At 40.4% G+C, this 13,714-nt stretch overlaps 2 protein-coding genes across 2 annotated transcripts; both read right to left on the reverse strand.

Annotated features, from left to right (window-relative positions):
- Positions 1–759: 759 nt before the first annotated feature.
- Positions 760–2,755, reverse strand: ciao2b (cytosolic iron-sulfur assembly component 2B). Its single transcript, XM_019888156.1, has 5 exons — positions 2,484–2,755; positions 2,118–2,197; positions 1,548–1,673; positions 1,397–1,442; positions 760–1,318 (listed from the first exon to the last, which is right to left on the reverse strand). Exons 1-5 carry the CDS (start codon positions 2,608–2,610, stop codon positions 1,218–1,220), a joined length of 480 nt encoding a protein of 159 aa, XP_019743715.1. The 5' UTR covers positions 2,611–2,755; the 3' UTR covers positions 760–1,217.
- Positions 2,756–6,981: 4,226 nt separating this feature from the next.
- Positions 6,982–13,663, reverse strand: LOC109526703 (galectin-related protein B). Its single transcript, XM_019888155.1, has 4 exons — positions 13,502–13,663; positions 12,985–13,073; positions 10,424–10,616; positions 6,982–7,132 (listed from the first exon to the last, which is right to left on the reverse strand). Exons 1-4 carry the CDS (start codon positions 13,601–13,603, stop codon positions 6,989–6,991), a joined length of 528 nt encoding a protein of 175 aa, XP_019743714.1. The 5' UTR covers positions 13,604–13,663; the 3' UTR covers positions 6,982–6,988.
- Positions 13,664–13,714: the final 51 nt, after the last annotated feature.

Below are 13,714 nucleotides of genomic sequence, written 5' to 3' on the forward strand. Positions count from 1 at the left end.
GTTGGAAATAGTTTATACACACACCTCACATGGAGTCGCGTGGATTGAAATAACAGTGGAACGTTCACGGTGAGGTTACATAATCCCCCTGCTGCCTTTTAAAACATTTTATTTGTTATAAAGAAACAGAGCGGGAGTTACATCACCATGACCGGCTGCCATTTTACAAACTTGGTGGCAACAACAACATGACACATGCATTCCAGATGAACTCTGCATCAGAATAATTTATCTTCTTTTAATCTGATGGAAAGAAAAGACGGGCTACAGAAATGTTACAAGAGCGCCACTTGGTGGTCGCATAGGAACACGACTCGTATATTTTAAATACTGTACTGTGATTCAAATGACTTAAATTTAGATATTTTTCGACCTCAAAGTGCAACTCTGTGAAACAATTTGGTATTCATTTATAATAACAATTGGGTATTTTTCAAAATGCACCAAAGCAGATATTTAGGCAAATGTAGTCATTAATTTATTTGATTAGAATTAGTTTTATATTTCCCTTCAAAAAATCATGAAGTAAAGCATTAGTAAAGAGAATTGTGAATCAAACATTTGGATTCTGTTTTTAAAAGAAAAAAATGAATATGGATGCAATAATGTTCCATACTTTAAACCCTTGGATGAGAGTTTAAAAAAAACATTTGAAATTCAAATGAATCAATTATTAGGATTTCAAAAAGGTGGTTAAAACAACTTTACCAAGCATTTAGACATCTCGTCAAGAATGTGCAACTGCAACTGAAGAAAGGACAACGTTTAGATGACATGGTGAATATTTTAATAACACGAACATCAAGTGGATATTAAATACAGTTAACACAGTTTCTGTCTTCAGTCTATCAGGAAAAAACAAACAAACTTTGATGCACATAATTAGATACACTTGCACCTTTCGTTCCGGCATTCTTATCCATTTCTTGGGGTCGAAATATGTTGTTAACATTTAAAAAATAGCAGAATTTATATTTAGACATAATAAAATAACTATTTTTATTTTTGAGCATTTTTTGGGGGGCGGGGTGTCTCTTTTGTATTATCAATTATTAGACTGTTCAGGTGTACCCAATGACGTGCTGGTGAGTACGTAATTCATGCAGTTACCCGCACGCTCTCACTTTGAAGACATTTGCCTTGCCTCTGCTGCATATTTCACAACCCGTGGTAAGGCTCCAGTGGTGTCGGTGGCAGTAGGTAACACTTCTTGATCCTCAGACGCTCCTGGTGGACAAACACTGGTTGACCACCTCCAACAGCGACGAGTTCTCCAGCGCGGCCGCCACTCGCTCTTTGTCAGCCAGCTGCTTGTTCACTGTGGCCATAAAAACACAGCGGAAACTCAAAACCTTTCACTTGTAATGTGAGCCGGACAGACGTAAACGTGTCCTACCTGCGTCCTCTGAGGCATGCGTCCCAGGCGTGATATGCACATCGATCTGGAAGTGGATGCAAACATGCATAAATACAGTGAGAAAAAACACACACACACACACCCGTGTTCAAATGACACGTTTTTGTGATATAAGGAAAAAAAAAAAGACCTTGAATCTGTCAGGTAGAGAGCGTAGCAGCTTGACTTTGATTGACAGGCCGATGAGCGTGGCCATGCTGCAGTGGGGGATGGTGGGTGTGAACTCCACGCCCACGTTACTCTCTGCGTCGTTCACCTGAATGCAATAAATAAATAAATAAAAATAATAATGGAATATGTGGAATGAATCCAGAGATAAAAAAACAGTAATGAGGAACTACTCGATACAAATGGAGAGGATGGTCATTGTCATCAATTCAGTGGTTCTTCAGCAGAATTAGACTCATCCAAGAAGCAAGCTTTATCTCTTTAAAGCATAGTTAATTCATTCATAAATATTGAACATCCAAAAAGCAAGTTATTTATTATTAAATAATTTAATACATAACTCTTCCTCATAGTTTTTTTTAAAAAAATGTCGTTAGTAGGGTCGCAAAATTCCAGGAAAAGTGTATGTTAGCAATCAATCATTTGGACGACATTCAAGACAACACCAACTCCAGGTATTATTTTGTTCTATCCATAATGAAATAACAAACACAAACACGTTTAAAATAAACTAGACAATTTGGAAACCTACTTTGACTCTGACTTGCTCCACCACGTTCAGCTCCTCTAGAGAGAGAGGATGCTCGGGATCATTGATGGATCTGATCAGATGTTGCATCAGTTAAAGACACTGGTTTTAACTTCTATAAAAGTGCAAAATCAGTTGAGCACGGCTTGTATGTATGCATAACCTTGAAAAATGCGTGCATTTTGGGGAATTTCTCCATTGTGAGACAAATAAAGGTTTTCTTATCAGATCTTAAATACTGCGACACACTTCCGGGTGCAACGGAAAGCCACCGCGTAAATTTACGCAAGCACTCTTGTTATTGTCAGCGTTTTACCCCAAACAGCCACTCGTTTTAACTTGCGTGTGACAGTAAGCCCAAAAGGATATCAAAAATTTCTCTGTCATCTATGGGGTCGTGAACGTCTTCGTCCTCATCGGCTGCTGTCTGCAGCCTCTCGCCGGACCGCTCGAATATGACCGGGTTGGCATTTTCCAACTGGGTCCCGCCAGACATTTTGTTGCTTTACTTTAAACTACTTCCAGTCCCCGAAACAGAGTTCGAATTTCTGTTTAACTGTCAGCAATTATGTAAGATAGAGCGCGCTCCCAAAACACAACGCACGTCCTGGAACAATTACGTATGAGCACACCACTTCCGGAACAACAGGAAGTGACAGATTGCAACGAACAAGGCACTATCGCAAATATGTAAGAAAAGAAACAAAAACACCCACTAGAATAGCAGCAAGACACTGACATCAATAAATCTGTTTTAATAAATCAGCTACTTGTTTGAGAAACCGTCAGGTTCGGTGAGCCTGATAATGACTAGCACACGTGGCGTATGACTAAAAAAATACGGCACACGTCCAGGAAGGACGGAGAGCAACACAGTTCAAAAATGAGCTAAAAAACAGACACGGATCAAATCCGTTTTGACAGTTTTAATGGAAACGATTTTATTATGAATAAATTATATCATCTAAATGTGTGGGTGTTGAATTATTGATATCAATGTACAATTTGGAGTAGTTGTAAATCACACTGTTTTATTGAAAAAAAAACAAAAAAAAATAAAGTTCATAAATGCAATACACAAACAGTGTACTATACAACAGTCTTACCTAGAAGAGAGAAGTTTATTGGTTTTCAAAGGAGCATTTCTTTCTAATTTTTTTTTTTTTTTAAACAAAAGCAGCAGTCAGGAGACGAAAGAACATATGCAGAAGCCCGGGCTGGTCTAAAAACAGCAGCGGAGCAGTTTTAGGTTATTTTCGGGGGGATACCTCACCGCAGAAAACACTGCAGTGAAAAATGATACTTCAGTTGATTTTGTGGTTTAAAGAAAACACAACCCACAAAAAAAAAGAAAAAAAAGAGAAAATTTTTTCTTAACATATACCAGAACATTTTCATTGCTATTTAACCACTGAGTTGAGTCCATCGCACACACATCCACACACGCTGGTAATGCTGCAATATATAAAAATAACACAACACTCAAAGGGAACATCATGAAGTTTGTGACTCTTTCGAGGTATTCATAAAACGCTGACACATCTGACCATTCCAATTAGTTATGTACACCAAAGACTATGGTTACTGTTTGTTCCTGAACTCGGTTATTTCTAAACAAATGGTTATTTTATAAATATGTACACCTAAAGTCCAATAGTACACACAGAAGACAAATAAATCAGTGGCAAAACATGACGTCTAGTTACAGACAAAGAGGTGTGAAACATAAAAACACACCTGCTGTTTATTTATGATCAAATTACAATCAGGAGGAGAACATTCATATCTTTATTAAAGGAATATACTGTCGTGGTGCCTTGACATAAAAGTGACTCAATTTATGAGGACTTTTTTTTTAGATATGAACCATCGTTTGGCTGATTTTTTTTCCCCTTTGACTTGCGAGAATTAAAGTCGAGACAGCAGATAGTGGGGAAAAAAATATTTACTGCCACCCTAAGTTTATCGTCAAACTAAACATACAACAAAGGGAATTACACATTGAGTATTTATAACAATGTCCATTGAGTTGAAGCAAAAATTCTGAAAAAAAAAATTACATTATATTTATGTCATTACCGTATGTTATTATACATCATAATAAAATACTTTTGGGAGGCGTGGGGGGAGCTAGATTGGTGTCATTTCCGTTCATTTCAAGTTAACTTGTATCTCAAAGCACCACTGTACATGTAAATGGACACCTGAATTGGTTGAAATTAATGCTTTAGTGAACAAATACACAAGAAAAAACGTACCATATTGCATCTTTAGCCTCACGTTCTGAGTACAGAAATGTGTCAAGACGACATTTAAAAAGTTGCAGAAGTGGAAAACCAGAACACATTGCAGTTAAGACGGTTAATATTAAGACAATTGTGTAAACACACTTCTCCTCGATGGGATAGGAACACTCAATTTATCATTCAGCATCAATTAAACGCTTTAATCAGGTCCTAATTTACATTTTAAAAAACAGTCTTCGTTTCGTTTAAAGTGTATCAGTACCAAAAAACACCACAAGTAAAACTCCCTGTGTCCACTTTTCTCCAAGTCACCAACAAACACATTACAATTTTTTTTTATACAGGCTTTTTTTTCCCCCTACACGAGTGAATGTGCTTGATAAAATGGTTGAAAGCAAAACGTGTCATTACAGTAGTGTACTGTAAGCCTGCAATACTGTAGAACGCCAAGCACAGTCGACACACACAGAGCACGTTTTGTTCTGCTGCTGCAGTAATGATGCAACAGGCTGGAGGCGAGTTTCCTGTTTGCCTAAAAAAAGAAAAAGCTAGGACCGAGCGGTGTGAGCGCAGGAAGTTGGAGAGGGGGAAGAAGAACAGTCTAATTTGGGGTTTGAGATTTTCTTACATTCTTGTAGGTCTGCCTTTGTAAATGCTTCCATGTTATGCATATTCACTGACTTGTAGTATATTTTTTTTAATGCTTTATTGGAATGAAGTTACTTTGGCGCTTGCTTCACTTCTTTTGAGTCTTTCTTTTACTCAAACTGAACGTAAAACGTCCAGTGAAAATCATGTAAGGACAGTGCATTTGTCATATTACAGCCTTGTTGTTCCAAAATTGAAAAAAAAAAATCCTTATCTACATAATAAAAAATTGGGAAGAGAAAAAAAAAAACACTGGCCAAAGATAGGAGTGCATGAGCTGCAAACTATTTTATAAGTACAGTGGCCCCGCTCCTCAACTTTTAGGGGTGCAAGCAGAACGACAAATTAGCATTATTTTGATACATATTCATTCTAAAGCTTTATGCATAATACCAAATCAAAATATAATTGTGAGGTGCCGGTATTATTTTTGTTTACTTGGAGTCGCCATCCTCACGCTGTAGTATCTGTGACTCTGATGGCGTGTGGCTTTAAAATGCAGGGTCTGGCCCGGTGAGTGATGTAGGAGCTGTTGTTGGCTTTAACACTCATTTGTACCTAAAATGGTGTATAACACTCCAGGTTATGAGTTGCATATTTTATGCATGTGAGGCCTGGTTGCCAGTTTAGATTGGAAATAAAAAAGTGTGACCGAAGATGGGGTAAAAATGCTAATTTTAACACAAAAATGCCCACCGGTCAGAATTGTACTTCCTGTTTGTCTTCCTCCTCCCACGAGGAATCTTCATCAATTTAGACTATTTAGGTCATGCGTTGCCCTGACAACCAGGGGGGGGGGTGGTTTGCTGGTGGGAGGTTACCCCAGAAGAACGCCAGGAAAAGAAGACGTGGCTGGAATACTCGACTCATCTTTGCAATGCGAGTTTTATTTTTGTGTAGTAAAATCTAAACTGGGATGCACTCTCGCTGCAAAACATGTTGATGCCCTTGAACTGGACTAGCAAGTGTCTCTGTATGCAAGTGATTGTAAAAGAATGGAAATGCAAGGAGAAAGGCTAAAATGTTGTTTTAAATGAAAATTAAAATCATATGGACATGTCAAGTAAAAAAATACGGCCATTTTTAATTGGTTGAAATTAATTTAAAATTGCGTAAGAAAGAATAAAATGAAAAAATATGGAGTTGGCAAGAGGAGAAACTGTGAGCTTTCGATTTGTGGAAATGGCAAGTCGATATGCTCTCAGGGTTATTTTGTGATTTTTAAATTTAATATTTAAATTATTTGTCATAAATTATATACAAAGTTGACAAGTGGAGAGGGTGTGAGCTTTAAAATTATGATGTTTTTATTTTCATTTTTAAAAAATCTAATGTTTCTTCTTTTTATAATTAAACACAATTTAAATAAGGCTTTATTTTTTGTTTTTTTCTTTTTTAATTGGACAAAATGTAAGCAATGTTTATTTAGTTAAATTAAATTAAATAGCAGCATTTTAATGTTGATGAAAAAAATGGAAAAAAGTTTCAAAGTGATTGATAAAAAAAAAATCGGCATTCCCAAAAGTATGGAAAAAAACATTTTCAAAATTTATAATTTAATGTTGAAATTTTTTTGTCACGTTTATAATTGAAAGCATAATTACAACAGTTTTTTTTTTATGGGAATGGCATGAAGGGATGCTGCGAGTATTACACTTAAAAAAAAAATTCCAATTCTCATCTTTTTCCTTCAATTAACATTTGCATCCAAATTTAGAGAAGAATGAAAATAGCAAGTAAAGATGTTCACTGACTTGACAAAACTTACACCTGAGAAATAAATAAAACGAGAGCGTGCTGAATGGGGAACAGCACATTGAAAGAAGAATAAGAAGCAGAGGCGCCTTCTTGCAGGTGAATGGCGGTGCAGATGTGTGCGTGTGTTTGTGTACGTGCTCAAGTCCTTCATGCACACACACTCACCCTGCCGAGCTTCGCGCGTGTGTGTGCGTGTGTGTGTGCGTGTGTATGTGTGCGTGATTAGCCCAGCTTGGTGATCTGTAGGTCTCCGTCTATCCGCACCGTGTCAATGGAGGCCAAAGATTTTACTTTGTGGTAAAAGTCAAAGAGCTGGTGTCCATCCACGAATATCCGGAACCTCTGGTGCTCGCAGTGGATCTCCACCTGGAAGCGGAAGCACACTTGTGTCAAACACAACACTCAACGATTGGTAACCATAACAGTGTCGGAATACAAGCCATGGTGAGGTGAAAGTGTGGAAAAATGTGTTGAAAGCTTGCCACCGACTCGCTCGGACGAGAAGCAGCTGGACGGAACCACATTGATCCCAGTGGAGATTTTTTGGGGTGGACTTTCACACACGATCCAAGACAAAAGTGGATGAGATGATCAGCGAGCCGTACAGCGGCAAAATCACTACTTTGGTTATAAAAATAAAATAAAAAATTTTCTTGCTCAGATTATCAAACCATAATCTGTGGCGCACCAACATAAAAATTGAGAATTTATTATGTTGGCTTCATTTAAGCAAGAGAATCAGCAGAAATGATCCTGCTCACATTGACCTTTGTGGCTCTCCGTTTTGAACAAAACAGCCTTAATTGCACCTAATGGGACTATTTTCCCTTGTTACCGGCAAAAGAACATCTGGACTTTCAATTTTAAGGCGGCATAATGCCACACCGCTCCCACGGAGTCAGTCTCCAATTACACTAGGAAACCGTCCCAAGGGTTGTCATAAGTTGCTTATTTGAAAAAGAGTCACTGGAGAACGTTGAGTTGTTTGTTTACCCGAAAACACAAACATCTGATTTTGCACTTTCCTAAAAAGACACGATTGAAACATTTTTGTCATAAAGTACACGACAATAACACCAGGAAAAGTCTCTAGATTTAGCTAGCTGCTTTTTTTTCAATTTTTTTTTTTTTTTTTAAAGGAGTCACTCCACACAGGAAGCTGCAGAGCCCGGATCCAAACCCCCCGACATCAGAACTGTGAGGCAGATTTGCTCACCACTTGCGCACTGCACAGTTTTGTTCACTTGAGAATCTTTAATTCAGTGGAGAATGTATAGCTAGCAATTCCAGCTGCGGCCTCCCTGTGTGGAGTTCGCATGTTCTCCCCCGGCCTGCGTGGGTTTTCTCCGGGTGCTCCGGTTTCCTTCCACATTACAAAAACATGCACAGCAGGCTGATTGAACACTCGAAATTGTCCCTAGGTGTGAGTGTGAGCACGGATGGTTGTTCATCTCTGTGTGCCCTGCGATTGGCTGGCAACCGGTTCAGGGTGTCCCCCGCCTACTGCCTGAAGACAGCTGGGATAGGCTCCAGCACCCACCGCGACCATTGTGAGGATAAAGCGGATCGGAAAATGAATGAAAGCATATCACACACCACTAACTCCCCAAATTTTTGATTTGCTTTCACTTCCTGTAAACAAAGTGAACCAAATCAAGGTATGGACCAAACTATGATTGGGCGTTTTAAGTTTGATGATGACAAAAGGAATGAATATTTTCCTTGCATTCATTCTGAACCAATCACTTTGGTTATTGTCCAATGTCATGTAGCAAGCTGACCCGGTTTGAAGTCTCCCAAAGTAAACGACGCAGCACCCTAAAACGTGTACACATCAGCATATTTGAGCGGAAGCCAACAAACAAAACAACGCGTGTCACATGTCCCAATGCATTTCCTTGCATTGACGAGGAAACACGTCAGCCTTAATCTGCAGCCCGCAGCTTCTGGCCACTGAGTTTTATCAGTTGAATGCTCTTGCGTAAGCGGGGACGGAGCGTTAGCATGAGGTTCAATCTACCGGAGAGGTACTTCTAATATTTTGGTCTCATTTTGGAAAAGCGCTTCTGTTCTGGACCTCATTAGACAATCGCGTGTATATTTTTAGATTCGTGCCATATGTGCTCGTCACCACATGAAGAATTACTAGAGCAGAAATATGTGGACTTGAGGTCACATGACATCAATTCATCACACGAGTTATCTCCAGCTGCCTTCATGGAGAAACAAGAGTGTGTATCCGCATGGATGTGGAATTTCCTGTTTGCTAGTTAGTTGCAGGGTGCCGGAAAAAAATGCTTTTCGTTATTTCACAACAAACAAACGGTGGACGGCATTTAAAACTCATTTTTGGCGCGGGCCACATTTTAGTTACCGTTTCACTTTGGAGGGCCGTTACGACTGACACCATATTAAGAAGTCAAGAATAACTGTTAATTCAACTATTGTTTAAGTTACTGTAATGAGGGATTTGGTAACAAGAAAATGCTTCCAATAGCTCTCTTATTTATTATAAATGAGAATTAAAAATTGTGGGAGACATTTTAGAAAGGATCACGAAAGTTGCCATGTTTGAGCTGCTTTCACGGACCACATAAAATGATGTGGGGGGGCCAGATCTGGCCCCCGGGCCTTGAGTTTGACACCTGTGAACTAGAGGAAGCGTTTAACTGGTTGAGGACACGCTATACGTTATCGTCAGTGTAAATAATATGTCACAGGACAAGCTGCAGTAATATTTCGTAGAGGATAAAGAATATATGCCTGTGAGATTTTCTTTTTTTTTAAATTGTCTGTGCGTTGCTGCACCGTTGCTTGAAGCATAATAACAGTGCAACATCGATGCTAGCTCTGTTAACCGTTCCATGGTGTTTTGTATTATTTGTTAGCATTAGGCAAAAGCAAGGTCTTCTGTTACGACTTACTTTGTAGATGCGAAAATGTTGTGTGTGGATCTCTGTGTGAAAGAGGTGAAATAAACACGATGAAGGAAAAAAAAACTACAAAAGCACGACATCAGATACTATCTACAAAATGAACAGGATTGTTGCAATCCCCCAAGAGGACAGATGCTGCTGGCAAGACAACTGGACAGATGTGGACACGGCAGAACAGGTCCAAAGCGCTACGCAAGTCCAGTTACTTCACCAGTACTGCAATTATCGTGCTGGACAAAACCGCCACATGTTTTATCATTGTCATCAAGAGGCGGTTTCGTTTTATGGAAGGAAAACAATGGACAAGTGCTCATTGTCAACATGCGAGCTTCAATCGCAAAACATGATTCACCTTTTTGCGAATGAAAATGTAGCGTAGTAGCACACCTTTAAAAAAAAAAAAACAAATCAGCCCCAGGGGCTCGTTTCATCAATATGGGTGGACAATCGACATGTCTAACAGTACGCGCAAACAAGTAAGGGACAAATACCGCTAAATTCAACAGGAAGTCGGCCATTTTGGTTGGAAGCAGCCATTTTGGGCTTGCATTTGGGCAAGCTCATACTAAAGAATTCGACCAAATGAGGTTTGTTTTGTTTTACATCAAAAATTCTTCTAAAAAAATGCTAGATATTTTCCAGGATGAAAAAAAAATCCAAAACACGAAAACAAAAATACACATTTGGCTGAGTCAATTTGTGACGAATGAAAGATTATTACCCGAAACGGCTGATCTGGGATGAAGGGAAAATAGGCGGTGGAGGCCTCCTCCTCGGTCCACTTGCCAGCCACGCGGGCGTTGCGCAGGAACTGGCGATCCGAGAAGCGGGCGGTGAGTTTGAGGGCCACGTCGTACACCGCCTCCCCCTTGTCCTTGTCCTTCTCCCGGCCGCAGGTCAGGCTCACGTCAAAGCTGAAGCGTCAAAGGAGGAGGCAATGGAGTCAGCACACTGGTTGCCAGATGTTTCAGTCTGAAGGCTAATCTGGGATGATGGCTCGAATGAATCATAATCCCCGCTGCTCCTTTGGGCGAACATCCGGCACCCTGCAACTTGGTGTGCACACATGCGTAAAACTGACACTAACGAGCTTGAGACGAGACCCGGACCAAAGTATTGAGACACCTAAATGTGACAGGCACATCTGGCAAAGTTTCCCTTTTGGTCCAGTCAAATGTTAACATGAATAAAATAACGTGACATGGCCCGTGACATGTCAGAAAATCGCCCAAAATTGGGATAACCGTTTACCAAAGTAAAAGCAGATGCTTGCAAATGTTTTATTTTGAAAAACAAAACAAAAACCCAAAATAAATCGGTCTGCTTTCATACATGACGACAAAAATGAGACATTTACTTCTAAGATCCTGAAATTCCAAGGATTTGGACAATCTTAAATGAATTAAGGTCTCTAAATGATTAATCGATTCTCAAAATAATGAACAATTCATTTGATGATCAATTAGCTGTCGAATAACATTTGCACCAGAAATAGAATGTTCAATTCTCATTGTTTTATCTATCGGTTTTATGGTCAATTTTAAATGAGAGTAACAAAAAAATAGCTTGAAGCAAGCACGCTTAGCCTCTTTGCTTTCTGGGATTTCACCTATAGCAGGGGTGTCAAATTAATTTTTGCCACAGGCCACATCATAGCCATGGTTTCCTACAGAGGGTCGTTACAACTATGAAACCAAATTCATGTAGAACCGTCTCATATTACGTGTAGGCTACATGACAAATTGGTGAATAACTCGTTTTGAAATCAGAGGCCAATAAAAACTTTTTAAAAATATGATTCCATTTATTTTGGGAAGGGTTAAAAAGGGGTGTCGGGAACAAAAATGCTTGCAATATCGCAACATTTTTAAAAGTGAAGACAATTTGCAATTTTGGTATTTGAGCAAGAAGCATGAAGTGGATGCACATCATTTCCTTTGGTGGGCCGCATAAAATTATGTAGTGGGCCAGATCTGGCCCCCGGAACTTGAGTTTGACACCTGTGACCTATCGCAAGTGGATCTGAAACGTAACCCCTGAGATCAACGAGAGTTCATTGTCACCAAACATGTTGACAACGAGGATTCAGTGTAGACTAAAGTCTAACTGCTTATTGATGAATCCATGATTAAAGATCTATATCGTCCCAATACATTCGTCCACAAGTAACATTGAACTTTTGTCATGAATGTGGCTAGCTGCAGTGAGCGATGAAGTCACCACGAAGCGGGCGGGGAGGCGCAATTCCACGTTGAACTTTCCATGTAGGGTCAAGTCACACCCAGACAAAGTAGCTGCTTTTTTTTCCCCCCTCTCATACTGGAGAGGGAACGCCCTGACCGTCCTTGCATACTGAAAGAAGTTGCCATTCACCTTCATGTGGCGCGCATATCAGTAATTATTTATTGGATTGGGGTTGGGGGGCTGGAGGGGTTGGGGGTGGGGGAGCGGCTTGGCCTGTTCAACAAAAGGATTTCTCTTTTTCAAGGGGAGGGCACCATAAGATTTGTGGGCCTTTTAGAATGCGGCCAGAGCAGTGTATCCCGTTTAAAAATACACTGAAGAATTGCCATACCAATAAAAAAAATGCAACCTGCAGATGCACATCTGTAATAACTATAAATGTCAGTACCGGTCCGCAGGCCATTTGGACACACTATCCCAAAGCCCTGGTTGATAGTCAGTCTTAAAAATAAATGAATAAATCCTCTTGGGGACCCCCCCCCCCCCCCCCCCCCCCCCCGCCATAGCATTCATCGTCTGAATCCCTCTCCCCCTGGTGTTGTGCACGCACTCATGGCTAAGTACTCCTACCAGCATGAGAATCCGGTCTACATGCCGGGCATCAGGTTTGACTTTTTTTCCCCCCATTTTCCTTCGCTCACTTGCCTCCTTTCCATGATGTGCGAGCACTCATGGCAGAGAACGAGGCACTCTGAATTGGCAACATTAGTGGACTATCCAAAAGGAAGATGCATATTCAGATGGCGAACTGCACGTCAAAATTACGCCAGACAGGCACTGAGGTGAGGGAAGGCGCTCAAGTCCTTATCTAGTGGGGAAGGGGGAACTCATGCGCAAGTGTCTCACCGGGCACTGTTTTAGCACCCCCCATGCTCCCCCCCTCAAAAAAAACAATTTAATGCTCCAAAATTCAGTACTACATTGTTTTAAGTCTTTGCCAGTTTTCTGCAATGAGCTCGTGACATGTAATTCATTCTAATTAGAAAAATGTTTATTTTTTGTTTTGCTCAAAAAAAAAGCAACAATTTAAAACTTTACCTGTCTGGCTCCAGGTCCACAATGCCCATCACGATGATCTTTTTCCCGGGCCTCATGCCACCTCGTATACGTCCACTGAAGGGCACTGTCTGGACATACAAAAAAAAAAGACACACAGTCTACATTAAACATTATCAAATCCAAGTGAAAATAGCAGGGGGAAAAAAAAAAATCACAATTTTCCTCTCGGTGTAGGGGTGGCCAGAGAGTGACATGGGTGGTCACCACATTGCTCCGCCCCTGAATGTGAGTTCAAATATATTTTTGTAGCTACAACATGGCCAACCATTGCCTGGGCGCCACAGTCCAGGGTGTACCCTGCTTCTTTCGAGTATTTTCTTCTCCCAAAAAACTCATGCGATTTCTTTACTCTGAATTGTCTGTAGGTGTGATTGTGAAGGCTTGTTAATGTGCCTCTTAGACAAATTAAAAATGCAATGTGTAATCCGGCCAGACGGCATGGAAATGGTTGAACCCCTCCAACACCCCCTCCCCACGCCGACTCATTCATTCCTACCAGCAGCCGTGCAAGATCCTCCTTGTCAGGTGAGATGAGGCCGACGCTCCCCAACGAGTCGTTCAGTTGCTCGTCGTCCACCATCTCCAAAAAACAAATCATTAAAAAACGTATTATTATACAAAGAAAGCGTCCTTTGAACACAACAAGAGAGCCCCGACAGAGTGTGTCAATCCTCCGATCACCGGCGGGCCAGGTGAGCCCCTGCCGCCA

Source organism: Hippocampus comes, unplaced genomic scaffold (assembly GCF_001891065.2).
Source record: "Hippocampus comes isolate QL1 unplaced genomic scaffold, H_comes_QL1_v1.1 scaffold136, whole genome shotgun sequence".
Lineage (NCBI taxonomy): Eukaryota > Metazoa > Chordata > Actinopteri > Syngnathiformes > Syngnathidae > Hippocampus > Hippocampus comes.

What these genes read in the sequence shown, in the direction of transcription:
- ciao2b (XM_019888156.1), bottom strand. Translation starts at nt 2,610, where the DNA reads ATGTCTGGCGGGACCCAGTTGGAAAATGCCAACCCGGTCATATTCGAG. An exon ending in TGGAGCAAGTCAGAGTCAAA is followed by an intron (nt 1,674 to 2,117) that starts GTAGGTTTCCAA and finishes TATTGCATTCAG; the next exon opens with GTGAACGACGCAGAGAGTAA. An exon ending in GCATGCCTCAGAGGACGCAG is followed by an intron (nt 1,319 to 1,396) that starts GTAGGACACGTT and finishes TTATGGCCACAG; the next exon opens with TGAACAAGCAGCTGGCTGAC.
- LOC109526703 (XM_019888155.1), bottom strand. Translation starts at nt 13,603, where the DNA reads ATGATTTGTTTTTTGGAGATGGTGGACGACGAGCAACTGAACGACTCG. An exon ending in AGGATCTTGCACGGCTGCTG is followed by an intron (nt 13,074 to 13,501) that starts GTAGGAATGAAT and finishes TTGTATGTCCAG; the next exon opens with ACAGTGCCCTTCAGTGGACG. An exon ending in GTGGACCTGGAGCCAGACAG is followed by an intron (nt 10,617 to 12,984) that starts GTAAAGTTTTAA and finishes TTGACGCTTCAG; the next exon opens with CTTTGACGTGAGCCTGACCT.